The following is a 27,544-nucleotide window of genomic DNA, read 5'->3' as shown; positions in this document are numbered from 1 at the left end:
ATATCTATGTATTGGGCCCATAGGTCGATGTTGTCGGTCCAGGGATTGGTGGTGTTATAGATGGTTCTTGTCTCAAAATCGGCCACATAGATGTTATCCAGGCTTGGTGCAAACGTTGCCCCCATGGCTATACCTGAAATTTGTTCGTAGAAGGTGTTTTCATGTAGAAAGTAGTTTTAGTGAGAGCAATTTCTGCAAGTTGCATAATGAGACTGATTGGAGTGTCGATGGGTGGATTGGCTGTTCTTAGGACTCTCTCCACGACTTTTATGTTCCGTTGTTCGAGGCGATTGGGTCCTCCAACGTATTCCATATCTGTGACAGGTAATCGCCACAGCTGTGCTGCTTCGGAAAATTTCCTGCGTCGATGACGTTGATACGCTGTCCTCGAGGGCCTCCGTCGAGCCGACGTCACCGGATGTTATAAGTAGGACGCACGACGCCAGTAGCCTCAGTTCCGTTTCTTCCGCAAACGTGTTCGCTTCGGAGATCTCGGCGTGCCTCGGTTCTTCTGAGTCTTCTTCTACCTCTGCCTCCTCCGCGACGGCTCAAGAAGTGTCGGGACTGCGGTTCCAAGATGTCACTGACGGACCCGCAAAACGCCTGCCTCTGGTGCCTCGGTGAGGACCACGCCACGGACGATTGTGACGAGTGCCAGTCGTTAACATCGAAGGCCTTGCTGGAGCGTAAGAGGAAGCTTTCTGTCAGTAAGGTGTCCCAGCCCCAAAATTCGAAATCCACTAGGCTTTCGACTGACGATTTGAGGGGCGATTCTCTGCATCGTCGGCGTAAGTCCAGGGGGTCTCGGTCCCAGAGTGGGTCCCGCCATTCCTCTGCCTCTTCGAGGCACTCACGGAAGTGCCGTCACAGGTCGCCTTCCCCGTCCTCGTCTGAGGACTCTGCCCGTCGGCAGGTTGCTTGTCCCAACAAGCATTACACTCCTGCGGAATGGGATTCATTTCGTAAGGAGATGATGGCGATTTTTCAGTCACAGGCTCCGTTCCGTCCACGCCGCCAAAAGACGCCGGCAGGGAACGTGCTAGGGATGCTGTTCGCACGCCTTCGGGCTCGAGCGGTCTTCGCGATCACCGGGCGCCTTCGAGGTCCCGGTCGGACAAGGTGGATCGCTCTAGCTATGCCTGCTCCAGGTCCCGGTCCTCAACGTCCTCGAGACCGTCAGAGCCTGTGGGGTCTTCGAAAAGACATCGGCGCTGAGGCCATCGAAGGACTCTCTCGAGGCTCTGCCTCCGAGGAAGCCATCGACGCCATCGGCGCCAAGGCCGTCGAAGGACACGCTCGGGGATCCGGCCACGAGGCCTGTGTCGATGCCATTGGCACCACACTCGACGTCGACACCGATTCTGTCAATGCCCACAACGCCTTTTGAGGAGGCTTTATTGGAGGTGCCCCGGAGACCGGTGGAAACTCTGAGAAAGGCCCTGCAGAAGTCAGTAAGGCCTGTATTTGAGCCTATTTCTGTGCCCTCATCCAGGGATTTGTTCCAGCCTTTGGATTACATCTCTGAGGTGGATGAAGGGTCCGATGGAGGTATGGTTCCTGATTAGGTTCCTGACAAGCTCATGTCTGGTCATAGCCAGCTGGAAGACCTGTGTCAGTCTTTGCACGACGCCAGTGGTCTGGACACCTCTCCGGAGGTTGAGTTCGGTAGGCCTGAGCCTGGCACACACGCCAAGTCCTCGTATCAGCGCCTTGTGTCGAGGGTGATGGAATTCTTGGGGTGGTCTGCGGCACCAGTGGATTTTCTGCAGGATGACCTGACGCATATCCTTTACCAAGGTCCACCAACTGACCCGGTACTGCCATTCCATATGGCCTTGCAAAGAACGGTGGCAGAGGCTTGGACTGCTCCAGAGAGTCTCCCGGCAGTGAGAAAGTCTTTGCCGAGGAAATACCATTCAGCCAGTAGCGACCCCAGCTACTTGATTATGCAGCCCACTCCGGAGAGTTTGGTGGAGCAGGCGGCTACGGCCCCGGCAAAACAGGCATCGTACCCTACCATCCCTCCTGATAGGGACGACAAACGTTTTGATGGGTGGGCGAAGAAAGTATTTTCTTCAGGGGGTATGGCTTTACAGGCAGCCAACTCCGTGTGTGCCTTAGCACATTTCACTCATACTCTGTCGAATTGTCTCTTTGGCGGCTGAACATATTCCCGAAGGGGAGGAACGGGATGGTTTTCTTGCTCTTGTTCAGGATGGCAAGGATGCCATGTGTGAATCCGTTCGGTCGGGTCTGGACATGGCAGATTGCATCAGCCAGTCCATGGCGGCGAGCACCGTAATGCGCAGATTTGCATGGTTGCGGAAGTCGGGGTTTGCTGCTGATGTACAAGCCCGGCTTCTCAACATGCCCTTTGATGGTGAACATCTTTTTGGCAGCAAGGCTGATGAGAGCCTTGAGAGGTTGCAAACCTCCAAAGCTGCAGTGCACTCATTGAGCGCTGAAGTTCGCCAACCTCCGCCTTTTCGTCCTAGGGGACAGCAATGGAGGGGAGGTTCCTTTCGATATTACTCATCCTTTGGTAGATCGAGAGGAGCTGCAAGTCAAAGGGGCCACCGTAGGAGTACCAGAGGTGGAAAACAAGGTACTCGAGGTGCCAAGGCCGCTCGGGCAGTTGTCTCTTTACCCTCAGGCAATGCTGCAGCCGCTTCAGCTCAGTCATGAGGCCATGTTCCATGGTTCACCAGTTGGGGGGAAGGCTGGCGCAGCAAGTTGTAGAATGGCGTGCCATTATTTCACATGTGTGGGTTCTGGAGATCATAGCCCACTGCTACTGTCTTCCTTTCCAGCAGAGGCCTCACCACAATCCACCAGGAAATCTCTTTGAAGAGTCCGGATCCGCTCCTTGCGCAGGAAATAAAATCCCTGCTGGAGAAAGGCGCCATAGAATTGGTGCCTGTAGCGGAGAGGAACAAGGGATGGTATTCCCCTTATTTTTTGATTTCGAAGAAAGACGGAGGATTGAGACCCATCATGGACTTGTGTGGTTTGAACAAGCTCCTCAGGAAGGACAAGTTCATGATGGTTACTCTCTCTCAAGTCCTGCAGGCCCTTCAACTTCAGGACTGGTTGATGTCTCTCGACCTCAAGGACGCTTACTTTCATGTGCCGATCCATCCCAAGCACAAGAAGTACCTGAGGTTCGCAGTTGGTGACTCGCACTTTCAGTTTCGGGTCCTGCCGTTCAGATGTACCCCCGCCCCGAGGGTTTTCACCAAGCTCATGGTGGTGGTGGCAGCGTATTAGAGGAAAGGGGGGATTCACGTCTACCCCTACCTGGATGATTGGTTGATCAAGGCGCACTCTTCCGGACAAGTCCTGGATCATCTGTCAGTCACCTGCCACTCCCTTCACAAGCTGGGATTCTCCCTCAAATTTAAAGAAGTCCCACTTGACGTCAACCCAGCGGCTCCAGTACATCGGAGCTGTGCTCGACACGTCCCTGGGGCAGTGTTTCCCTCCCCAGGTGAGGGCTCATCACATTCAGCAGATGGTGCACAAGTTTCAACATGCCCAGAGTCTCCCGGCATTCGCGTTCTTGAGGTTGCTCGGCCTCATGGCATTCTGCAGTCTTCTGGTGCCAGAGGCCAGGTTGCGGTTCAGATCTCTGCAATGGGCTCTCAAGATGCAGTGGTCACAGTCCTTCGGCAGGATGTCGGACCCCGTTCAGGTGCCACCCTCGGTTGCCCAGGACCTTCTGCGGTGGGCCGTTGAAGGCAATCTGATGAGGGGGCCTACATTTTGGCTACCCTGTCCGGAGGTGACGATGATGACAGACGCATCCCTCACGGGATGGGGAGCTCATGCCAACGAGTTGACAGTCAGCGGTCGTTGGTCTCAGTCAGAGTCCAGACTCCATATCAATCTGTTGCAGCTGAGGGCCGTCAAGCTTGCCCTGAAGGCTTTTCTGCCGACTGTGAGGGGGAAGAATGTCCTGATTCTGACGGACAACACAGTGGCCATGCACTACCTCAACAAAAAGGGGTGGGCAGGGTCACTTCCTCTGTGCAGGGAGGCGATGCAGCTCTGGTTCTGGACCATCCAGCAGGAAATTTCGATCTCGGCAGTTCATCTGGCCGGAGATGAAAATGAGACGGCGGACGCTCTGAGCAGGCAGAGCGCGATCTCTCACGAGTGTGAGCTGGCTCAGGAGATTGTCCTGGAGATCTTCGCCCTTTGGGGGACCCCACAAGTGGATCTCTTCGCCTCCAGAGTCAACCGGAAGTGCAAAAGGTTCTGCTTGCGGGAATTTCCTCCAAGAGGAGCCTTAGGGGACGCGTTCATAGTGGAGTGGTCCTTCCCACTGCTGTACGCGTTTCCTCCAGTCCCCATCAACCCGCAAGTGCTGCGGAGGTTACGGAGGTTCGGTTCCCGGATGATCCTCATTGCTCCGGCATGGGCCCGGAGAACGTCCATCTGCCCTCCACGCCGTCTTCCCTACCGAGACGATCTGGGGGGGGGGTCAGGTTCTCCATCCAGAGGTCAGATCCCTCAACCTTCACGCTTGGCTTCTGAAAGGTTGAGGTATAAGGATTGGGATCTCCCTGAAGACGTGATGGAGGTGTTGCTTTCAACCAAACTGCCGGCAACAAAGTCCCTGTACCGTTGCCGTTGGAGAAAGTTCTGCGACTGGTGCAGGGTCAAGAATGTGGATCCTTTTTCATGTGACATTCCTGTGGTTCTGTCTTTTTTGCTTTCGTTAGCCCACAAGGGCCTGCAAGTGGGTACCATTAAAGGTTACCTGGTGGCGCTGTCCATATGTAAGCGCTCATATGAGGAGTGTTCCTATTTCAATATTCCTTTAATTTCTCAGTTTCTGAAAGGGCTCACTAATGTGTTTCCGCCGTCACCTTTCCAGGTGCCCGGTTGGGATTTGAAACTTGTTCTACATTTCTAATGGGTACTCCATTTGAGCCTTTACATTCCTGTCCTTTGAGACTGTTAACCCTTAAAACTGTATTTTTAGTTACGCTTACTTCCACTTGCAGAGTGAGTGAGTTGCAGGCACTTTCTGTTAAGCCACCCTTCACAGTGTTTCATAAGGACAGAGTTGTCCTTATGGTTCGTCCTTCCTTTCTTCCGAAAGTGGTGTCGGAATTTAATTTAAGCCAGAAGGTCATTCTTCGGGCATTTTATCCTCCTCCGCATCCTGGTAAGGAAGAGGAGGGGCTCCATAGGTTGGATCCTAGGAGAGCTTTAAGTTTCTACATTTCACGCATGTCCCGGATCAGAGTGGACGATTAGCTCTTTATAGGTTACGCTGGAAGGTGTTTGGGACAAACTGTTACTAAGCAGACTTTGTCTAGATGGATTATCTTGGCAATTTCTGAATGTTACCGCTTGGCGGGTAAGGACCCTCTGGTAGGCTTACGGGCCCATTCTACTAGGGGTATGGCTGCCTCTACTGCCCTGCAGAGGGGTGTTCCTATTCGTAACATCTGTGAAGCAGCCACTTGGGCTTCGGTCCATACTTTTGTAAGACACTACTTTCTAGATTCTATCCATGGGCAGGATCTGGCCTTTGGCAAGGCGGTCCTTTACTCTGCAATTTGATTGGGCACTCTAAATTCTATATTCTAAATTCTTTTCCCTCCTCCATACGTTGGTATTGCTTTCGGAGTCTGTCATAGATATGGAATACGTCAGAGGACACAATCCCCTCGAACAACAAGTTACTCTCTTTCCTGGTAATGTTCTTTCGATGGGATGGTCTGACGACGTATTCCATATCGCTCCCTCCCTACCTGCCCCGCTACAGAATTTCTTTTGTGATTGCAGCTTATGTTTCCGCAAGGCTTTCTGTGGTCATACTGGCAGAAGATTGGTGCCACACGTTCTGGGGAAAAAACTACAACTGAGGCTACGGGTGTCGTGCGTCCCACTTATAACATCCAGTGACGTTGGCTCGACGGAGGCCCTCGAGGACAGCGTATCGACGTCATCGACGCAGGACGCAGACACCGAAAAAAATTTCAAAGCAGCACAACTGTGGTGATTACCTGTCATATATATGGAATACGTCGTCGGACCATCCCATCGAAAAAATGTTACCAGGTAAGAGAGTAACTTGTTCTTCTCTTTAGTCATTGGAAACTCTGTGGCAACAACTAGTGTTGCCTTGTTTTTGTTGTTGTGTTTTGTGCTTACCAATTCTATACGGTGCCACATGTTCATGCAACTGCACCTTTGTTCTTTTATAGTGCCAGCCAGTCCGCCACTCCATTAAGTGATTACATTTTGTACTTTAGATGTCAACATGCAATCGACATCCGCCTTTGCTGTGAACTGAAATTTCTGCACACGGTTGTTAAGGCCACGTCCGCATTACATTGGGAAATCTCAAGAATAGGTCACCCTCCCACCCGCGCATAATGAATGCGCTTTTCTCCACCATTTCTGTTTCACTGCGCTGCCAGAACTACAATACCCACAATGCATCAGTTAAACGCAAGTAGACACATTGCCCATTCTATTTGGTTTTATCACTTCCACACCCTTACCAGGACACTGTGCCTTAAAATATAGATATTTTTGGATCATTCTGATATTCCATAAGATATTCCAATGACCGGATTCACTGCCCTGGTTTGAGCACGAAAATAGCAACTAACATACTATCCATATCCAGGATGGCGCCCGGGCCTCTGGACTGGAACTTCTCCACGTCACGGTTGCCGGGGCAGCACTCATTCAACAAAATTGACGGCGTTCACTGAGTAAGCAGCATTCTTCTGCATACCGCGAGGCTGCAGCTCTGCATGCTCCACTCAGCACAGACACACAGAGGTAAGCGCCCCCAGCGTTTGTTCTGTACAACGCTGTACAAACAATTGATCTGTTTGTAACATGAATTCCTCTTCCACTAGCTAACCGGCTCTCACTAATCGGGACTTGTTGACAAGGAATTTTGCATCTATGCAAAACGGCTGGGGTGAGCCCCTTTTCTTTACTTTATTGTTGTTTTTTCACAATTGTTTCGATTGAGATGCCGCATCCACAGCGGCCCATTCAGATCATCCACAATGCTGTGATAATGTGCACAAGTTTCTAAGGTTCTGAGTATTGTTACTTAGCCCCCCATTTTTCTAGTTACAGCAAGTATGCCTCCATACCGCTGCTAACTAGTCTGCCCACATAGGATGTTCTTTCAGATTTGGACATTGTGTTAGCAATGCCTCACAACATGCTAACCTTAATCAAAGCACTGATCCTGCGAATAACTATGTAGTAACCTTTCTAGCCCACAAGAGAGATTTATAAACTTTCTCTTGAACCTCCCAGGTCCACCTGGAACGCCCTACTAACAGCATCCATCCTACAAACACAAATCTAGGTGATGCTCCCCTTTTTCACCTGATGTGTATACGTGGGAAGGACCACCCTAATGGTAAGGCACCAATTCCTTCTGTGATTTTCCTTGCACAGTACATTAGACCTACACTACCATTCTTATGTCTCCTCTTTTTGTCTTTCCGCCCACCCTTACCCCCACCCCTCCTCCTTTCCATCACCAGGTGGGGTCCTTCAACCATCCTAAGCAGCCTCCGTGCAATTTACATTGGAACAGTCTCTAAGAAATACACTGCTTCCTGACCTTTTTGGCCCTGACGAAAGTGGTTCATTTTATATTTCACCACTGAAACTGGGAGGCCTCTCCTCAGCCCAGAAATTACCAAAAAACTGGACATAAGGCTGAGGAATTACCTGTTGATGACCAACTTAAAAAGGGATTTTTTTGTAAACTTCTTGATACTCCATACGTTGCTAGACGCAGAGAACAAATAGAAACTCTGTACTCTGTGCTAGTACAAGCAGGGGTTTCCAAAAGTACAGCTTGGTCATTTGCTAACGGCACTCCTGATTATAGACAGGAAGTCCCAACAGCACTTTTTTACTCACTAGACTATATGACATAGGAAACAATAAAGATTTCCAACTTCCACTTGTCATAATAATATACACATGTAATATTTTCAACATGCGTTTTTAAATCTCACTCCAATACTTCTTGCACCAACCCAAGAAAACCTCAGTGAATGGGCAACTCTTTCTCGTTACAGCATACCGCCCTTGTGTGCATGATACATCAACACGTTACTGGGTACAGGCAGCGACGAGGACCCCAAAGAATCCAACGGAGGGCTAACTTATTAAAACCATTGTTTTTTATTTTCGTTTGACTACTTCAGTAACGCCCATTACTATATCAGGGCCCGCTTCTTCTGCTGGTTTGAAGCCATCGAATGGGGTGCAGTCCGATGTAAGCTGGCGCTTACAACACTTTGCATCCCTTATAAGGAGGGAGGGACGCAAGTGCCGGATTTGGAGAGATGTTATTTGCAGCGCAACTTGGTTTTGTAGCTAGATGGCTCTCTGACGGGGCTACCTCTGAAACAGTGTTGCTGCAACGTTTGGTGGTGCCAGCACATCTGAAGGAAATAATATGGCTGCCACTGAGATGTTTGGGTGACACGTCCATGATTGTGACACTGGGGTGGCAAGTGTGGCATCAGGCCCTGACACTATTGAAGCACGGGTTTCTCCACTCGCCTGAGATTCCAATTGCAGCAGATGTTTGTGAGGACAGGATAGATCTGGCAGTGGTGAGATATTGGGAAATATGGGGTATCTACACCTGGGCCGATATGCATGAGGAGGGTGTCTTTAGGGAGTTTACATCACTAATGGAGAAGGAAGGGCTGCCTAACGTGCAATCTCTGTGGTATCAGAGGATTAGGAAGATGGCAAGAGGGAGGTGGACGGAATGGCCTGGGGAACCGGCAACCAACCCCTTAAGAACCCTAATGCATGACCTGAGCGATGGCTGGAAACTGGTGTCCAGATTATACGGTCTACTGATAGATAGGCCCAATCCCAGGAGTGCAAGGCTAAAAGAACACTGGGAGGTGGATCTGGAAGTAGACCTAATTGAAAAGGAGTGGGAAAGAATATTGATGTATCCCCGGGAGGTGTCCAGGACCTCCCACTTCTGATTAATTCAACTTAATGTATTTGACCCTGCACAGAATAGCTAAATTCAGCAACAACACACAATCACTATGTCCGTGGTGTGACCAGGTGGGTGCGGGACTATTGCACATGTTCTGGGGATGCGGGCATGTGCAGAGGTTTTGGTCAAGAATAGAGCAGGTCTGCAAAAAAGCTGGGCTTGTTCGATATGACTGGTCCCCGAAGGAATGTCTGTTGGGTGCATACCCTAGGGATAGTAAGTTTAAGCACGTGGTAAGATTCATGGACATGGCATGCATACTGGCATAAAGACCCATAGTGTTGGCTTGGAAATCAGCAAGGGGCCCACAATAGTTACAATGGTATAAGGAATTTGAGTGTTGGTCAGAAGCAGAGACCAGAGTGTGGGGCGGGGTGGCTGCTATTACTGGATTGGATGCAAGTGTCACTTAAGATGCTTGGAAGATGCTGGTCTGGGAGATGTCCCATCCCTCAGACGACAAGCCCCCATGAGTACCCATTTTCTTTTGTCAAAACTGCTGAAAATGGATGTAAGTGGAGGACAATGTGTTGATGGTGCTGGTAAAATTGAAAGCTGACATGCACGACGCCCCTGATCATCTGCAAAGACAAGTGCAATACCCAATAGTATATGCTGCCTGATAAGTGAAGAAGGTTTGAGTTTGTTAATGTTAATTAAAAACATGAGAATGCACATATATGGGAACCATGCTGCAAAGAATTAAACGTTTGATACACGTGTAAATGTTTTTATGCAAGCGCCAATAAAAATATTTAAAAATAAATGGGTGGTTTGTGGAGCAGGTGAAAAATTGGTGAGTGAGTCCAAGTGGTATTGCGTTGTGTGTGTATAAGAGTGGTATGTTTAATTGAGGAAGCGTACAGAGTATTGTGCAGTGATTGTGTGAGTTAAAGGAGGATGGGGAGTAGAAGGTGGGGTGAGTTGTAGTAGGTCTGTGCAGGGAGTAGAAGTGGGAAGGAGTGATTTGAAGTGGAGAGGAGGAATGGGCAGTGTGGAGGAGGGAGTAGTAGTATTGGGATTAAAATGAAAGTGAGTCTTAGGAGTGATATACATTGGATGGTCAGAGGAGGAAGACGCTGGTGGTAGAAAGAGTGAAGGTGGGCGGAGTTGAAGGGGGAGAGTAATGTGAGAACTAAATCGGGAAACTAGAGGGAATAGAGTAACTGGGCATGATAAGAAAGTGACTGAATGAGGCAAAGTGCATGTAAGACACAATCCAATATCCCATTTTAGATTGCTAACCACTGGATAGTGGGATAATGCAGGCACAGTAAAGGAAGTCCCTTGAGGGAGCTTAGAAAGAGAAGGGGGTCTGCCTTTTATGTCTTCACTTATAGCACTAGTAAGAACTTGGACAGTAGGGTGTAATATTCAGTATATACTTACTTGGGGAGTAGGGAGCCTGGGTTAGGGAGGATTGGTGCTTTTAAGATGAGAGAGAGGGACATGGCCCCAGCGCCCTAAGAATTCAAATATAAACCATGAAATCATTTCTAAGCCTTGGAGTATTTCCTGAACCATTTGTGACACGTCATGTTGGAAGTGGGATTCCTTAGGCCCCGAAATAGAGGCTGCCTATGCCAAGAGGGCAGAAGAAAATCTATGGTGGGAGACTCCTGGGTGTCTGCTATCACTGCGTTTGTCGTTTGAAAAGTTTTGGAAATTGTTGTAGAGCTAGAATTCCTAACTCTCGATCCAATGATGGAAAAAGCTGACAAGGTCTGGTGGACCGAGGATCAGAATCTGGCTATGTTGAGTCCAGTGGACTAGGAGAAACCACCATAGTAGTCGAGGGTACCAATTAAAGACTGATAGACCAGATATGGGAGGCCAGAGAGAAACGCCCAGGTTTGTGACAGTGGACTACATAAACTTCCCATCAGTCAGTGGAGGAGCCCTGTCAGCTTAAATGAGGAAGTAGTAGTAGAATTCACTCTGGGGTGTCCCGGAACAAGCATTGGATGGTTTGAATGGTTGCCTAGAGCTGCGCCAGTGTTTAAGATTGATTCTGAACCTTCCAGCCATCACTTTTTTGCTTTGCTCCCGGAACAAGTAACACCATGATGGAGGATTTTTTAAGAGCCAGTGGACAGCAGCAAGAAGCCTTAATGGTGTTGCAGGGCAGAGAGAACAATCGGTAGTCACGCAATCCTACCCTTTGTCTACAGGGGAAGGGATTCCCCCTCAGCCTTCGGTTGGAGGCCTACCTGGGGGTAAATTGATGTCAGTCCTACCCCAGAGGGGCACAGTGGTAGTTGGGAGGGCTCCAATTCCTATCCCCTACCCATGTTCCAACTTGTATGTGGACAGTAATTTCCATGCCCATGACCACAAATGCTGCCAAGTTGTTCTTTTCTCTACAGTACCACAACAGACATGGAAGAGGACATGAAAGGAGGAAACTAGTCAGCGCCCCATGCGACAGCATAGTGACACCCTGCCAGTGAAGAAAACCCCATGGACAGAGAAACAGAGGCTCTCTACACTGGTGCAGAAGCATAAGCCAGCCACCACCGGAGAGTAGTAGTCCACAGCGAATGTAGCTCCTACGCAGCTGCTCACAAAGCTGTGCACCATACACTTGTTCAGGCCTGCCCAGCACAGAGACTGATGCAGGCCCAGTAGACCACCTGGTACATAAAAACAAACACTACCAACTAATACTTACCTTAGCAGAGGCACTGTCCAAACTTCCAATCACTAACTAGGACATTTAGCCAAGCTAAATCCTATTGTTCCATGGCACGGCGGGCAAGCACAGAAAGGGGTTGGGTTTAAGGGGCTATATGACGTTTGTTTTGTATGCAACACCTCCTGGGCGGGTAAGACTGTTTCAGATTGGCCAGGGAAAATTGACTAGCCGGATGATGGGGAGGGGGGGGTTAAAAGACACCAGGAAACAGGATGTTTTTGTTATTCAGGTGAGGTCAGAGGAGGTGTAGGTAGCAGACCAAGAGACCAGCAGGACGAAGGGTGGTATGTACTGTGGAGGTGATTTTTGGAGCATGTTGCGCATTGTTTAGTGAGTGAAAGTGGTGATGCATTGTGAGTGTACGTGAAAGAGTGAGAAGTGTGCTTAGGAGAGGAAGTGTAGGAGTGAATGTGAAATTGCATCACTGAAAGGAGGGGGTAGTTGAGTAGGTGAGATGGAGTTGTTGTAGTGTGGAGGAGGGAGTAGTGGTGTGGAGGAGGGAGTAATATCAGGAACCTAGTAGTAACAAAAGGGTAAACGTGAGGCTTAGGAGCATGAGACATTGCAGGGACAGAGGAGAAAGATACAGGGAGTAGCATGAGTGAAGGTGGGTGGATCGGAGGAGAGTAGCAAGAGGAAAACATCAGGAAGTGAGAGGGAGTAGTGTACATAGGTGTGGTAGAAAAGCAACTGAATCTGGAACAGTGTAAGGTACTATCCAATACCCCTTTTTAGATTGCTAACCACTGGATACGGTGGGGACAGTCTAGTCCCTGAAGGAGTTTAAACAGTGAACACCTTCTGCCTTAAGGTCTTCACTTATAGCACTTTTAAGAACTTCGACATTAAGGTGGAATCTTTAGTGTACACTAATTTGGGTAGTGTGAATGCCTGGGTTAGGGAGGATTGGTGCCTTTTAGGCGAGTGAGAAAGGGGGCGGCTCAAGGGCCCTAAATATTGAAATAAAAGCCCTTGAGTAGTCTCTAAGCCTTGGAGTGTTTCTTGAGTATTCTGTGACAAGTAACAATAACCAAGAAAAAAATAATTCATCGTGTGAATAAACATTACTCAAGTAACCAGCAGATTTTTTTAATAACACAATTTAATTTACACAAGTCTGTATCCTAGTCTAAATCATTGCAATTGCAGGCTCCTCCTCTATTATATTATCTTTTTATTTTCCAGTATTTTATTAAAATTGGTGTTGCATTGTCTAACTGCATTCCTTTAGGCTTGTTTTAATTTTTTGTCTTCATTTTTATTTTCATTATTTTTATCATTTGCAATAATTTTGATAATTAATGCAGTTTACTCGCCATTTGATTATTTGGGTTTAACATGGGAGGATTTTCTTTTTCTGGATGCTTATCAAATGAAAGTGTCTGATATAAGTGATTTCCAGGGACCTGATTAAAGAAAATTTGAGCTAACGAAACAATGGAGCAAATAAATTTTTGCACATTTTTTTTTGTGGAATGGAGCAAAAAGGGTTTGTCACCATCCATATCACAAAGATTTTTCGAACTGGGGCAAATAAAGTAATCACATTTTTGTAATATGTTTGCTGCAAGAAATTGACATGTTTTGCCTCAAAGTCCATCTTTCACAATGAAAAAGGGGAGCAACATTGCCTTTTGTACCTTATGTGACAGGGTAATGTGTTTGAGTCAGTGGCGTAGCACAACATTTTGAGGCCCCCCAGCCCGGCAACAAATTACAGGCTGCGCCACACTCTGGACCGGCCTAGATTACCATGCTTGCGCAATACACAAGAACATGCTGCTGCAGGGATATGCTGAACACAGCACTGGGAGGAATACATATATTTCTGAGTCTTGAGGAATCTGCTTAGATCACATGCAATGCATATGCCAACATCTAGTGGAAGCTGTAGAGTATTAAAGTTATTTTCGAAACTCGAAAAGGATGTCAACGGGGCATGCCAGTAATACTATCCCTATTGTGACATCCACTGTACCCATGGTCCTTCACGTGTCGAGGTCCCTTAGATTGTTTTTTATGCCATCATTGTCAGACGCTGAAAGCGGAGTTCCTTTCTGGCTTACACCATTTATTATCACAAAAATTAGATTTAGATACTCTTTCTGTCCTTTTATAACCGTTCCTCGACACCAATTTCGACAACGGTTTTGAGGACACATTTCGTTGGCTGTCGAACATGCCTTGATGAACATCCACACGGCCTCGGAAGGCCGCTCCGGGCCTCAGCCCACACAGTAAGGAGAGTGGGGGGGTGGTAAATATATTAGCTAACTAAGAGAATGCATATTTCCACTTCTTCCCACTCTATTCGCCAAGGTGCCCTTCTGATTTGAAATGGAAAACACTCCTTTTAAATTTTGTGCAACTTGTAATAAAAAATGTCTTTGGAATGACTTGCACCGGGGAGTGCAACCTCTGTCTTCCAAGGGACCACAATGAGGGCCACTGTAAAGCTTGCAAGCTTTTTAAGTCCAAAACCTTAAAGGACTGCAAGACAAAGTGCTGGGCACACCACGCCATGCAGGCCGAGGCCACCATAGATGTGGAAGGAGCTTCTAGCAATGGCAGCATCCGCCTCTTCAGTGACGACAACGGCGAAAGGGATCCATCTGATTCCCACGTGCAAGCCTCTGACCCCACCAGACAGGCCGGCTGCGCTGTTATGGGGACGACACCCAGCGGAATCAGCACAGACAAGATCCGCCACACTAAACACACAACCCAAGGCCATAAGTCGATGTTAACTCCGACTACACGGCCAAACACGGCATCGAGGGGGAAGGTCCACCAGTACCATGTCCTCTGGGCATTCGCATTCGCCTCATGACAGGCCCCCAAAGTCGAGAGATAAGTCTGATTTGGATGCCAAGTCCAAAACTACTGCTGAAGGCTGAACGTCGTTAGACGGGGCCCCGGCACATACACCCGCTGAGAAACAACACACTATAGGCACATAGAAATCGGCTAAAGACCTGCAGTCTTCGACAATTTCTCACCTTGTTAAAAAGCATGTCCAAGAACCACTTCTGAAGGGGTGGACTTTGAAACACCACACATCGAAGACCCGCAAGTCCCATATGGACAAGGAGACTATTACCCAGGGGGAGGAACAATGTCTGAAACTATAAAGCACAAGAGGCGGCCTACACCTGAGCTACCTCCCTCTCCTTTAATTTTCCCAGGTTCTTCAGTGGTCCGCTGAAGATGGAGGTAGAGTCATGAGATGCATGTCCTTTATGTCCAATTTTTTCGAGAGTAACCCTCAAGTATTAGAAAACATCCCGAGCACACCACCAGCTGGTGGAGCGACACTGTCGCAACCCCCGCCAAAGAAGCCATACAAGACACCCTTCAAGCAGACAACCCTCAACAGGGCCCAGACCAGTTTGAACTCTGACTCCAACCTAAGCTTTCAGGAGACTGGAGCATATACTGATTCAGAGGATCAGGGGGACATAGGGGAGGTGGACCATTATTATCATGAAGACAAAGAAGACGTTTATGTCATACCGTCGCCAAACCATGTAGACTCGCAGGTGGCAGAATCACCGGTAGATAACCAAATCCAATTCAATTACATGCTCCTAAAGGTAGCTGATCACTTCGAGATTCAGACACAAGAAACACAGGTCGACAAAGATTTTGTCGAAGACATATTGGGTGACAAGAAGGCAGCAACCCATTCCCTTATTACAATCCGTGCAATGGAGTATACAACCCTTGCTGGTAACTCCTAACCTAATGTGGGCTGTAAACCCCCACATTGAAAAAGTTTTCCGTCCAGCGCCCTCTGATGCCCTCTACATCAGGGGTCAATTATAGCCAGACTCATTGGTCGTTACCACCACGAGGAAAGGGGCGAGAAACACCTCTTGCATCATCATAGGCTCCCCTCGATAAAGAGAGCAAAAAAATATATACTTTCAGTAGGAAGGTTGCCACCTCAGAAGCATATCCGGCAAGTATTGCCAACAACACCACTCTTTTGGCCAGCTACAACTGTAACAAGTGGGAAGAAATAGCCACAATAATGGCCTCAGCCCCAGAGCCACTAAAATCCCAACTCTCCCTCGCAGTAGCAGAAGGAAAGGCTGTGTCGAACTGCATTTTGAAAAATAATGTAAATGCATCGGGTAATAATCCAAGAATTATCGCAGAGGGCACACTTATAAAGCACCACGCATGGCTGCACCAGTCAGGCTTTAAATTAGAAACACAAGCGCCCCTCCTCAATATGCCGATCAAGCCTAATGTCCTATTCAGTAAAGCAGTAGTGGATGCAGTCAAAACTGCAAAAGAAGAGTATGGCACTCTAAAGTCACTGGGACATCTAACAAACAAACCCTCAGTTCAAAGTGGAGGCCATAATGTTTGTTGCTTCAGGGGACAAAATTTGCAGAGCGGTTATGGATACAACCAGGGCCAGGGTTCACCCTGGGGCCAATCACCACAGGTCTTTCAGAGAGGCCAAAGGAGATCCTGTGGCAGGGCAGATCCTCCATTTCCAGAGGTCGATCCACTCCCCCAAAGCTATGACCAACCGCTACAGGTTCCCTCCCATGTTACTTCGGTAGGAGGACGCATAACGCACTTCACCCACGCATGGGAGGGAATCGCCTCAGACAAGTGAGTGCTTTCTACCATGGTGGGTAGTTTTTGTGTAGAGCTACTTCACCGACCCTTCCACCATCCTCCGAGACAAAGGACGACCGCAAAGGAAGAACAGCTCATACTGCTGGAAGAGTTAAAAGCGCTGCTGTTAAAGGACCTTGTTGAAATCGTCCCGGCGAACCAGATAAATAATGGTATCTATTCAACTTAATTCAACTATTAACCTAATAACTATGCCACCATGTAATAACAAGGGCACACCGTATTACTCCACTACCAACAAGAGTTCTGAAAAATGAACTACTAGCCTACCTACTACAGACTACACCGACCTCTCAATCAACCACCTGCCCCAACTCTGTGGACAGAAATCTTAGACTCCGATCTAGGCTCTCTCCTGTCCCTGTACTCGCACATTACAACCAGCTTGGCAAACATGGTTCCAAAGTCTCTAGTACACTCTGCAAGGGACTCCTAGACTCACAACCTACTCCACATAGACATAACGTTAGCCATAAACAAACCCACACCCAGCAATAGCCCACTTAATAAGCAAAAGCAGTCCATCAAAGTTGCCTTAATTAAACGCCAGGTAGCTTGTAGCCCATGCTATTGAAATTGCAGACATCATCTTATCCAACAACCTTGACTTCCTCGCAGTTAAAGAATCCTGGCTTCACGCGGCAGCAGGCCCATCAATTGTACTAGCAGTCCCTGATAACTATGATATTATTAGAGTGGACAGACCTAATTCCAGAGGAGGTGGCACTGCTATCCACAATCCAACTAATATACAGGCCTCCTGGGCCCACAGGCTCCTTCGAGGAAGACATTATGACCTTACTTGCCGACAATACCAAAACTACCTCGCAAACCTTAATCCTAGGAGATTTCAATCTAGGTTACAATGACCCCAATAATCTCCAAGCCATATCTCTAGCTAATGTCCTGACTGAACATGGACTTACACAAAAAACTACCCAACCCACTCACGAGAAAGGAAGGATCCTCGACTGAGTAGCAGATCTAAATTGTAATATCACGATGAACGAGTCCCTACCCCAGACCTGGACTGACCATCACCTTCTATCCTTCGACTTCATTATTAACAATCTATTTACCAAAGTGTGCCCACGGGCACCACCGTGCCTTACTAGAAACAAGCACAGCATTACTGTTGAGGCCATACTACCACTGGTAATCCTTATACTAAATGCATTACCTATCAACAATGACCCCAACTTATTGGTAGACGCCTATAACACATCTATGGCCAAAGCTATAGATTTAGTCGCTCCATTGAAAATGCGCAAAGGGAAACCAAGAGCGCACATGAACACTTGGTTCACCTCTGAATTAAAGACACTACGATCAGAAAAAAGGAAACTTGAAACGCTTTGGAAAAACACCCCATCTTAAGAAAACAAAACCAAGCTAGCTAATATCACCACTAAATACAAAGATGAGATCATCCGTACTAAGCGAGACACCTTCAACAACAGAATCGACCAAGCAGGTTCCAGCTTTAAAGAACTTTTCAATATATTGAAAGAACTTGATAATCCTAACCCTCCTAGGGACGTTTGCCTAAAAGACAAACCATGGTGTGCAAGCATTCAAAATGCACTCACCAACAAAATTGCCGGCCTTCAGACTAAAATAGCAAACAAACGAAGCCAGCTCAGTGATTCTCGCATTACTGCACGCCCTGTCTCCCCACTGCCCCTGTCCACGGGCTTCAAATTCTCCAACGTATCTATTCCCCAAGTTCAAAAAATCATAGCCTCACTGAAACCTTCCAACTGCCAGGGTGATAGCTGTCCAGCACAGGTCATTAAGGATGCGGCCAGAGACCTGGCCCCATTCATTACTAAACTTATCAACTCATCATTCTCTAGTAGCATTGTACCTAGTAACCTGAAGGAATCGTGGTCACTACCTTTACTTAAAAAACAAACACTAGACCCTACGATCCCTACCAACTACAGACCGATTACCACCGTCCCCTTCCTGTTAAAAAACCTAGATAAGGTTGCATACTTGCAAATCCAAGACTATTTAGAGACTAACACTCCTAGGAACACGACAATCTGGTTTTCCACCTCAACATGGGACAGAAACTGCCCTTGTTGACCTCAAAAGGCAGATGGACGAAATAAGACAAAGGTAACTTCGCCATCCTACTACTCCTAGACCTGTCGGTGGCATTTGACCTTGTTGACCACAAAGTACTCTGCGATCACCTCGCCTCAGCAGCGCACTTTTCGGGATCTGCCATCACTTGTATTCAATCCTTTCTCAATAATAGGACAATGCAGGTCTTCTCTCCTTCTGCATCTGCTGACCCCGTACCCATTCCCGCTGGTGTGCCACAAGGCTCCTGCATCTCGCCGACTTTGTATAACATCTTTACAAAGCCCTTGTTTGATAGTCTGGACCGTCTGGGTGTCGCCTACACCAACTATGCAGATGACACCCAGATGCTCCTTCCTCCGTCAGGTAACTTTGATATAGATGTTCTTCGTGTGAATGAAATGTACACAATCATTCAGGCATGGATGGCTGTCCATGGCCTCTGCCTGAATGACGATAAAACGGAACCCCTCCTAATCGGTTCAACTATCAACCTTAACAAACTAAGCCACAAATATACCTCTATCAGTATAGACGGGAACAACATCCCCTTTGCCAAACATGTAAAAACGTTAGGTTTCTATCTTGATGCCACATCCAACTTATCTAAACAAGTAAACATGACCGCCTTTTCCAACGCTTATACAGGAACGCTGATAAGGGCCTGCAGACCTCTGTTGTCCACCAAAAGCTGTCTGATATTAGCCAGAGCACTTACTGTAACAGCCTTTACTTAGGCGCTAATAAGAATGTTACCAACAAACTCCAGATAGTGCAGAACCATGCTCTTAGAGCTGCCTTGAACATACCAAGAAGAGAGCATATCTCAGCCATCAGAAAACAATGCAAATGGCTATCCATACAAGAAAAGATCAAACTTAAAACATTGTCTTACCCACAAGGCCCCTCCATATCTCTCTGAAAAGTTCCCCTTGCGATCTTCACGAATCACCAGATCCTCCAACACCCTTGGTCTAGTGGTCCCCAGATATATCTGAAAAGAGCAGGTGGCTCTAGCTTCCCAGTCATGGCCGCCCAGCTGTGGAACACTCCACTGGCCGACATTAAATCTATACAAGTGTTTGCCATCTTCAGGAGAAGTGTCATATCATGGCTACTCAGCAAGACCTAAAATGGATCGCACCACTTACTGCTTAACACTGAATTTGCAACTGTACTGTTCTACCCATGCATGTATGTACCTTCTGTAACCATATTCTTTTGTCTTGAGCACCCAAATACCCCTGGGTCAGGTGCACTATATAAGTCAAATAAACAAACAACGTACGTACTTGTGCCCAAAAATATTTAAGTTTGCGCCCTGCATTATACCTGTGCCCTGCAAACACCTATGTCAAGTCACAAAAATTCTGCATGACTACGGTGCAGGAAGTAATCCCACTGCTAAAGCGAGGGGACCATGGCAATCTTGGATATGAAAGATGCCTACTTTATTATTTCAATGTTCCCAGCGCACAGAAGATTCTTGCATTTCAAAATAGCAAGCCAGCACTACCAATTCAAGGTGCTACTGTTCGGCATAATATCTGCTCCAAGGGTATTCACCAAGGTACTGGCGGTGGTGGCAGCACACCTGCGCAGGAGGGCAATCCCAGTGTACCCTTACCTGGACGGCTGGCTGATCACGGTCGAGACAACCCAAATTTGCAAGCAAAATACCCAAAGAACAATCAACCTCCTCTTTCAATTGGGTTTCTTGGTCAATGAGAAAAAGTCAAGCCTTGTACCAAACAAGACCAAACCGTTCTTAGGAGCTGTCATAAAGACCAAAGAAGGCTTAGAGTTTCCATCAAAGGAAAGAATACAATACATACTGCTGCAAATACCACAGTATCAAGCCAGTCACCAGATAAGCATGCGCAAAGCTGTGTTTGCGCGGCATGATGGCATCTTGCATTTACCTGGTCCACATGCGCGAATGCGCCCAATGTAGGAGTGGTTGGCGAGACAATGGTCTCAGGCAAGCAGTAAGTGGGACGATCTAGTGGCTGTTTCGCCAACACTAGTACAAGCTCTACACTGGTGGACGAAGTAGAATCTGGTGAAGGGGAACCCCTTCCACGACCCAGCGTTGCAAGCTTCGTTACAACAGATGCATCCCTCACCGGGTAGGGGACCCATCACCTTCATCTCACAGCGCATAGTCTGTGAACCTAAGTCACAGCACAGAATCACATAAACCTGCTGGAACTTCTAGCAGTACTCAAAGAGCTTCAAGCATTCGAAGCCCATCTGACAAGGTACAGATTCTCACAGACAGCACCACTGCAATGTTCTACGTCAACAAGCACAGGGGCACACATTCTCCATCTACGTCGCATCTAGACAGAAATGTGTAGGTTAGCATGTGCCGCACGTAGACAGAACTTGAATGTTAGCATGTGCCACACTTAGATGGATATCTTAACTGTAGCCTGCGCCATACTTAGATTCCCTAGCTCAGGCCTGCCTCGCATCTAGATAGGATTGTGAATGTCGGCACATGCCACACTTGGATGGAACCTGAATAATAGCATGTGCCACACCTAGATGGAATTTCCTAAACTCAGCCTGCTTCACATAGCGATAGAATTTGAATGTGAGCATGTGCCACACTTGGATGGTTTTCTTAACTTTAGCCTGCGTCGCACCTAGATGGGACAGTGAGTGTGAGCACATGCCACACCTAGATGGAACTTGAGTGTTGGAATCTGCCACTCCTAGAATTGAGGAAACTATCCTGCCCCACATCTAGACAATTATTGGGAAGGTTAGCGAGTGCCACACCCGGACGGAATATGTAGATTAGCAAGTGCTACACTTGGAACTGTGAATTTTAGCATGTTAAATGTCATATAACCCACTAACCAATATAAGCTCAAACTCTCTGCATACGTATCTCTCTAAAAAAAAAAACTCACAAATCTACAGCCAGGACCCGATTCCCGCATCACGCCATGTATCATTCTGTAAGAAAGTAGATGTACTAAGAGGTGGATCAGATAGAACGCAAATAGATTCTTACATTCTATGATCGCGCGAGCATGTGACCGCAATGTGATCACATGACAATAGAAGGCAGCATTTAAAAGAGCGGATGTGGGACGGGTGGCTGTTTTTCCCAGCCTTTTCCCGGTTCCCGCATGGCGCTGCTCACTACTCAGGTAAGTGAAGCAGAAAGTGTTGGTACAGATTATCATGATAGGAAGACGGGGATTACATATTGTATTGATTCTTTTCATTTGAAACACAGGTAGATTGAGAAGATAGCGATATTCTTAGGAGGCTAACACATACATGCCAACATTTTGCCACCACTAGCAGGGAGATTTCATAACAGAAATCGGGAGGAGTGAATTTTCCCATTGGATTAAATTGGGGTTAACAATATTTTAGGAGGGAGAAACTAAAAAATAGCAACTTTTCTGCTGAAAAAATCGGGAGTTTCCCGCCCAAATTGGGAGGGTTGGCATGTATGCTAACAGATTGCTCATCAAGACTTCACCAGTGCAATAGCCACTTGGAAGGTAGAAAAGAATGTTAAGTGCATTTTCCTTGAAACAATATATTAATGTATGGTGACCATACACACTGAGGGAGATAAAATATATCTTTCAGCTTTCCACTTGGGTACCTGATCCTGTGCGAGTATAAAGGGCACTGAGAGACAAGGACTCCAGCCAGGTCAGTGTTCATACACGGAATACTTACCATGTAGAGATTCATGTTTTGGAATACTGTAGAACAAGTAAAACTATTACTCAAATACATGTTTTTCGATTTTTCCAGACTCATCATTGGTAACAGCTGCACCTTAAGAAGGGGTGCCATTCCCCTAAACGCATAGTGAGCTGTTACTTACAAGCACCACACTGAGGGAACTTGGGTCTCGTTAGTATTGTACCACTTGCATTGTGACACCAAGCTGTAACACACTGAGCATTGTTGTTGATGAATTATATTGCTTACTCAAACAAAGGAACTCTTCTGTGGTCTACGAAGGAGAGAAATCAGATTTTTTATTTTGATTGAACTACTTTAATTTTTCTGAGACAGATGAATGTGACAATTGATTTCTAATTTGTGTCTATTATTTGAACTTTTTTATTCGTTATTTAATAAAGATAAAACATTGGAGATTTTCAAAGGAAGAGGCTACCACCTCGTTTGGAGTGCATGGGTCTTTTTCTTCAGTGTTTTTGATGAATATAAATTAGCACCCTTTCACCATACACTCACATCCAAGCAACCATCTATACATCATGCACTCACTCATGCACATTACATCATATACAAATACATAAATACACAAACACACACCTCAATGCACACACACATTTAAAGAAAATACATGTTCTCACCTTGGTATGATATTGTTTATTTATAAAGGTCCTATACACAGGCGAGTGTTTCAAAGTGCTCAAGGAGGGTGGGAACAGGAGGAAAACAGTAGTCGCTCAGAGCCCTTGACATTCTGAGACAATAATAGTCTGCACAGGCAGAGTAAGGGCGTAAAATACATTTAACTGTTTGAGATCAGCAAATAGGCCTGACAGCGATTCTGCACTTTTGACCAGTGCTGTTTAAGGGATGAAGACAAGGGAGAACAGACGATCATCAGCACAGTGCGTACGGATCGTGCAAGTGAACAGACTGTCATGGGGGGAGAGGGGGTAATCCATTGGTCCAGGAAACCGGGCCTTGAGCTCCCTGCAGTAGCCAGGAACGCTTGTTCCCGTCTTCTGGAGTGGATCTGGGAGCCTCCATGTGATGGGGTGGAGGGGAGACCTATAACTTCAAAATTAAACCATTTCTTTTTGAAGTCACTGGGCCTCATTACACGGATGGCAGAGAAAGAACCATGGCGCTATTAGCGCCATGTTTCATGCCGGTAAAATACCGGCACCGCCTTGGCAGAAAGGGGAATTACCGCCCCATTCCAAGGTTGGCGGGGCGGTAATTCCCCCTTCCACCATTGCCCTTCCCCATTCCCATTTTTGCCCCATAGGGCTCAATGGGAATGGGGAAGGCACTAATTACGGTACCGCAAATTGCGGTACCGTAATTAGCTCCCTGGGTCCCTTTGCGGGTTGGTTTTTAACGCCTGCAAAAAGCAGGCGTTAAATCCCCCAACCCGCAAAGGGACCTCGTAGTAAGGCGGTAAGGATTTACTTGTACCGGTATTTTACCGGTAAATCCTTACCGCCATCCGTGTAATGAGGCCCACTGACTTCATAAATTATTTCCGTTAAACTACTGAACCGTAACGGAAATAATTTAAAGACAGAGTGACTTCAAAAATAAACTTTCTTTTGAGACCATAGGGCTCACTCCACCCCATGACATTTAGGCTTCCATGTCATGGGGTGGGGGAAGCCCCCAGACCTAAAAAAACAAATAACACAAACGTTTTTTGTAGTCTCTCTGCCTTCATGAACAGAACCGCTTTGAAACACACTGTGTATAGGCCCTATATAAATAAACATATAAAATCAGAGTGACTTCAAAAATAAACTATTTTGTTTTAGTCTTTGTAAAAAGAAACCTTTCCTTTTTTTTTAAAATCCAAGTGGGCACCCTCCAAGGATATGTGGTGGCAGGGCTGCCCGCATCTCGCACCATGGGGGCCCTTGCTAGCCAGTGGTTTCACCCTGTCACGGAGGGCAACATACCTTCCTCAACTGGGGTAGGCAGACTACCAGGGCAACACCAGAGTCAGGATAGCCCCAGAGGTGGTTTTGGGGAGCCAGATGGGGACCACTGTTCCCAGCTCTTCAGTGTGCATGGAATTGCACAGGTACATTTGTGGCTCTGTCTCTACCCTGATGCCCATCAGCCTCTGTCCTAGCCAGGCTTCTTTCATCTTTCAGGAGGTTCTTGGAGAAGAACTGGGACTGCAAGTACCACAATGCACCTGCACCCTTGGGACAATGCCTGGTCTGGAACTGGAAGAATTGAGTGGTTACCCAAATGGGGATAGCAATGGGACAGGATTCCCATTGAGGATCAAATGGGAGACAAAGCACCCATTACTAACTGCCCAGGCATGCTGCAGGGGAGCAGCATTGATGTGGTTGGAACCAGAAGAGAATCACACAGCCCTACAGGAGACCATGGAACACACCTCAAAACATGTGTTGATAAGGACTTCATTGATCCAAGAATGGAAACTGGAAACAAGCAAGCACGGTGAGGGCATGGACCACTAGAGAGACCCCATGGCTTCCTATGTAAAATTCAGCCTAAAAGGGCAGGAGTAGGGAATAAACTGAGATTGGCCCAGGTAAGCAGCTAACAAACATCCAATGGGAGCAAAGGGAACCTTCTAGGCAGACAGGCGCTGGCTATAAAAAGCCAGCAGAGTCTAGTTTTATTAAGTTGTTTTGGTTTGGTTGGAGAAGGTGACGGGACCAAAAGACCAGAGGTACGAAGCCAGCAAATTGAGGACTTGATGTAGACTTCAGAGTGTGTGCAGAAACAGAAGGTACGGTGTTGGGAGTGAAAAAGGGGTACCAATTGGGTATAAGTGGGAGAGTAATTGTAGGTAATTTTGTAGGGACAGTAGGTGGGTTGAGGGTAGGAGAGAGTGAGAGTGTGAGACTGGAAGAGAGAGTGAGACAGAGTGGAAGAGAGACAGTGGTTTGGAAGATGGTGAGAGGGAGTGGAAGAGGATGAGTGGTAGAGGCAGGAGGAGGGTGAAGGAGAGCAGAGGCATAGAGGTATGGGGAGGAGATATCTGGAAGAGAGTGAAAGGGATCAACAGAAGGCTGTGTAGACGAGAAGAGAGAGGGTGGAGACCAGGAAATTGAGTGTGGAGAGAGATGACCGGCAAGAATGGAGGAACGGTTGGGAGTGTCATATGGAGGGTGAGAGCCAGGGAAATCAACCTAGTCGCACTCAGTCACCTAGAAAGTCCCTAAGGGAGTTTGCTAGATTACGATGACCTTGCTGTAGGGCGGCCTAAAAATCGTAGCCTAGACAGTAGGGGGTCACGTGGCTATAAAGAAGCTGTACATTCACCAGACCTTGTTCAATACAGTCACTGGGCTAGGGAGAGGAGAGCCCCCTTCAAGAATGAGGGAAAGGATACAGGGACCATCCCTAGTCTTGCACCCCCAATTGTCTCAGTTTGTGTATATTTTTATAATGAAAACTGAAGATGTGTTGGCAAACGTTCACACTTATTACAGAACAATAATCAGTTTGTCTAATCCGCTTTCCTGCCTCGGTTTGCAATATTATGTAATGGGGACTTAGATAAATTTGGAGCCAGCACTATTTGCTCCGTTCCTTTTTTACTCTGGCCGATAATATGGGACAATCCATTTCCTTCATCGCAAAAATCATTATCCAATGTAGATTGACGCACAATATTATTTGTCCATTCCGTTGAATAACAGCAACGAAATGTGTGCTGAGTGCATTTGCTTAATTTGTTATAGCAATACATGCATTGGGCATTGTGGCCCCTAATGTATGTCCATGAGCGATTCTTACAATATGGAGAACTGACCATCAGTTCTAGAGTTGTCGGTTTGATGCATTGGAACAAATATAACAATGTAAAGATAAGAAAATGGGAAAACTGTAATGAGCAGGTATTCAAATGTTGGAGGAGGAGCAAGGGAAGGGCAATCTTCTGGTGCACTGAAAGCAGCTGGGTATTATAGGAAATGTGGCAAACCTCAACATGTGTATTTCAAGGCAGTTTAAACAAATCTGTACCTAGCAAACTCATACTGAATGGCAGAGGGAATCCAGCACTTGCAGGGGTATTTCTTCTGGGAGTTTTGTTTGTTTTTATGTATGCCTTTGTATTATAATATAATGGTGCCTACATGTGGGAAGTCATTACAAAGTAGGCCAGGTGCCAAACCTTGTTGGGATTTGTCAGTGCCAGCTTAGATTTTCTTGCCTGTCACATTCGTTTTCTCCTGGTACCAGAAGTATACTTTGCCAACCATCTTGTGCTTTCCTTGCAGGTCCTCGTGTTTGTCTGGGGGAGCGCCTGGCAAGGGTTGAACTTTTTGTGTTCTTCACTTGCCTACTCCAGAACTTCACTTTCCGGCTGCCGGAAGGAGTGACACACATCAACATGGATTCCATCCTTGGATCAATGAGGCAGCCATATCCATTTAAACTCTGTGCTATTGCTCGGGAAAGGTGATTGCCAGTCTTATCTTCTTCTAGCCCTGTTTGGAGTAGAAATCAACTTTATTGAATGTTCTACCACCTTTGTGCCTTGCTTTAAATTGTGCCACCACTAAAATGTTTTTGCCAAATCTTTAGTGTGCAAGCAATTTTTAAATATTTGTATGGGGTACATATAAGATATACTGATTGGCAAAGAGGTCACTGAGGAAGAAAGACACATTTTCAGTCTTTGAATTTGAGTGATGAGGGAATTATACCATTACTGCGCCCCATTACTGCGACCTCCAAGAATGTCGACTTTTTCTTTATGTCGACCCCCTTTACACCACATGTGGAGGGGGGTAATGGTATATAATGCCAGTAGGGAGGAGTGTGGGGGATATATATATATATAATATATATATATCGACATTTTCAGAAGTCTCAATGATGGGGGTCGCAGTAATCGTATAGATTCGTGATGAGGCATAAATACGTATCTCCTCACCCACTTGCCTCTCTCCCTCTGCCAAGGCCTCCTATTCATCTTCTAGAAGGGTTGTAATTTTACAAATCTTTCCTTTGTTGATTGGCCTCCTTTTTTGTTTTATTCCTTTTCTTTCCTAATGTAATCTTTTAAATGGTTTAATAAAACAAGAATTATAAAAGATGTGGTATTGATGTGGTCATTTGCAATATTTTTTTGTCCTGGCATGCTGATAATGGGATGTAAAAGAAACATTCTACGACAGCAAAGATCACAACAAAGCTCTTCGTAAAATGTGTTTTGTATCATTGCTTCTAGGGCCTTTGCAGCAAGTAGTCATGCTTTTTGGGAGAATTGCAGTTCCTTCAATTAAAAACCATTTATCTGAAAACCGAGCGACAACCGGCCATCAATATCACAAAGTATTTAACAAACACATTGAAAACCCACC

At 46.7% G+C, this 27,544-nt stretch overlaps 1 protein-coding gene across 3 annotated transcripts in view; it reads left to right on the top strand.

Moving 5' to 3' along the window:
- Positions 1 to 27,276, top strand: part of LOC138497355 (cytochrome P450 2J2-like) — a 503,127-nt gene extending 475,851 nt beyond the window's left edge. For 2 of the 3 annotated variants that reach the window (XM_069620767.1, XM_069620769.1), the window contains one exon: positions 26,456 to 27,276. In XM_069620767.1, the coding sequence (XP_069476868.1) occupies positions 26,456 to 26,640 (185 nt within the window). In that variant the 3' untranslated portion in view covers positions 26,641 to 27,276. The remainder of the gene's footprint in view (positions 1 to 26,455) is intronic. The other variant, XM_069620768.1, reaches the window with a different exon arrangement.
- Positions 27,277 to 27,544: the final 268 nt, after the last annotated feature.

Source organism: Ambystoma mexicanum, chromosome 5q (genome assembly GCF_040938575.1).
Source record: "Ambystoma mexicanum isolate Mex_15411 chromosome 5q, UKY_AmexF1_1, whole genome shotgun sequence".
NCBI classification, from domain to species: domain Eukaryota; kingdom Metazoa; phylum Chordata; class Amphibia; order Caudata; family Ambystomatidae; genus Ambystoma; species Ambystoma mexicanum.
Note: the sequence above shows the minus strand (reverse complement) of the source record. Positions and strands in the feature narration are given on the sequence as shown.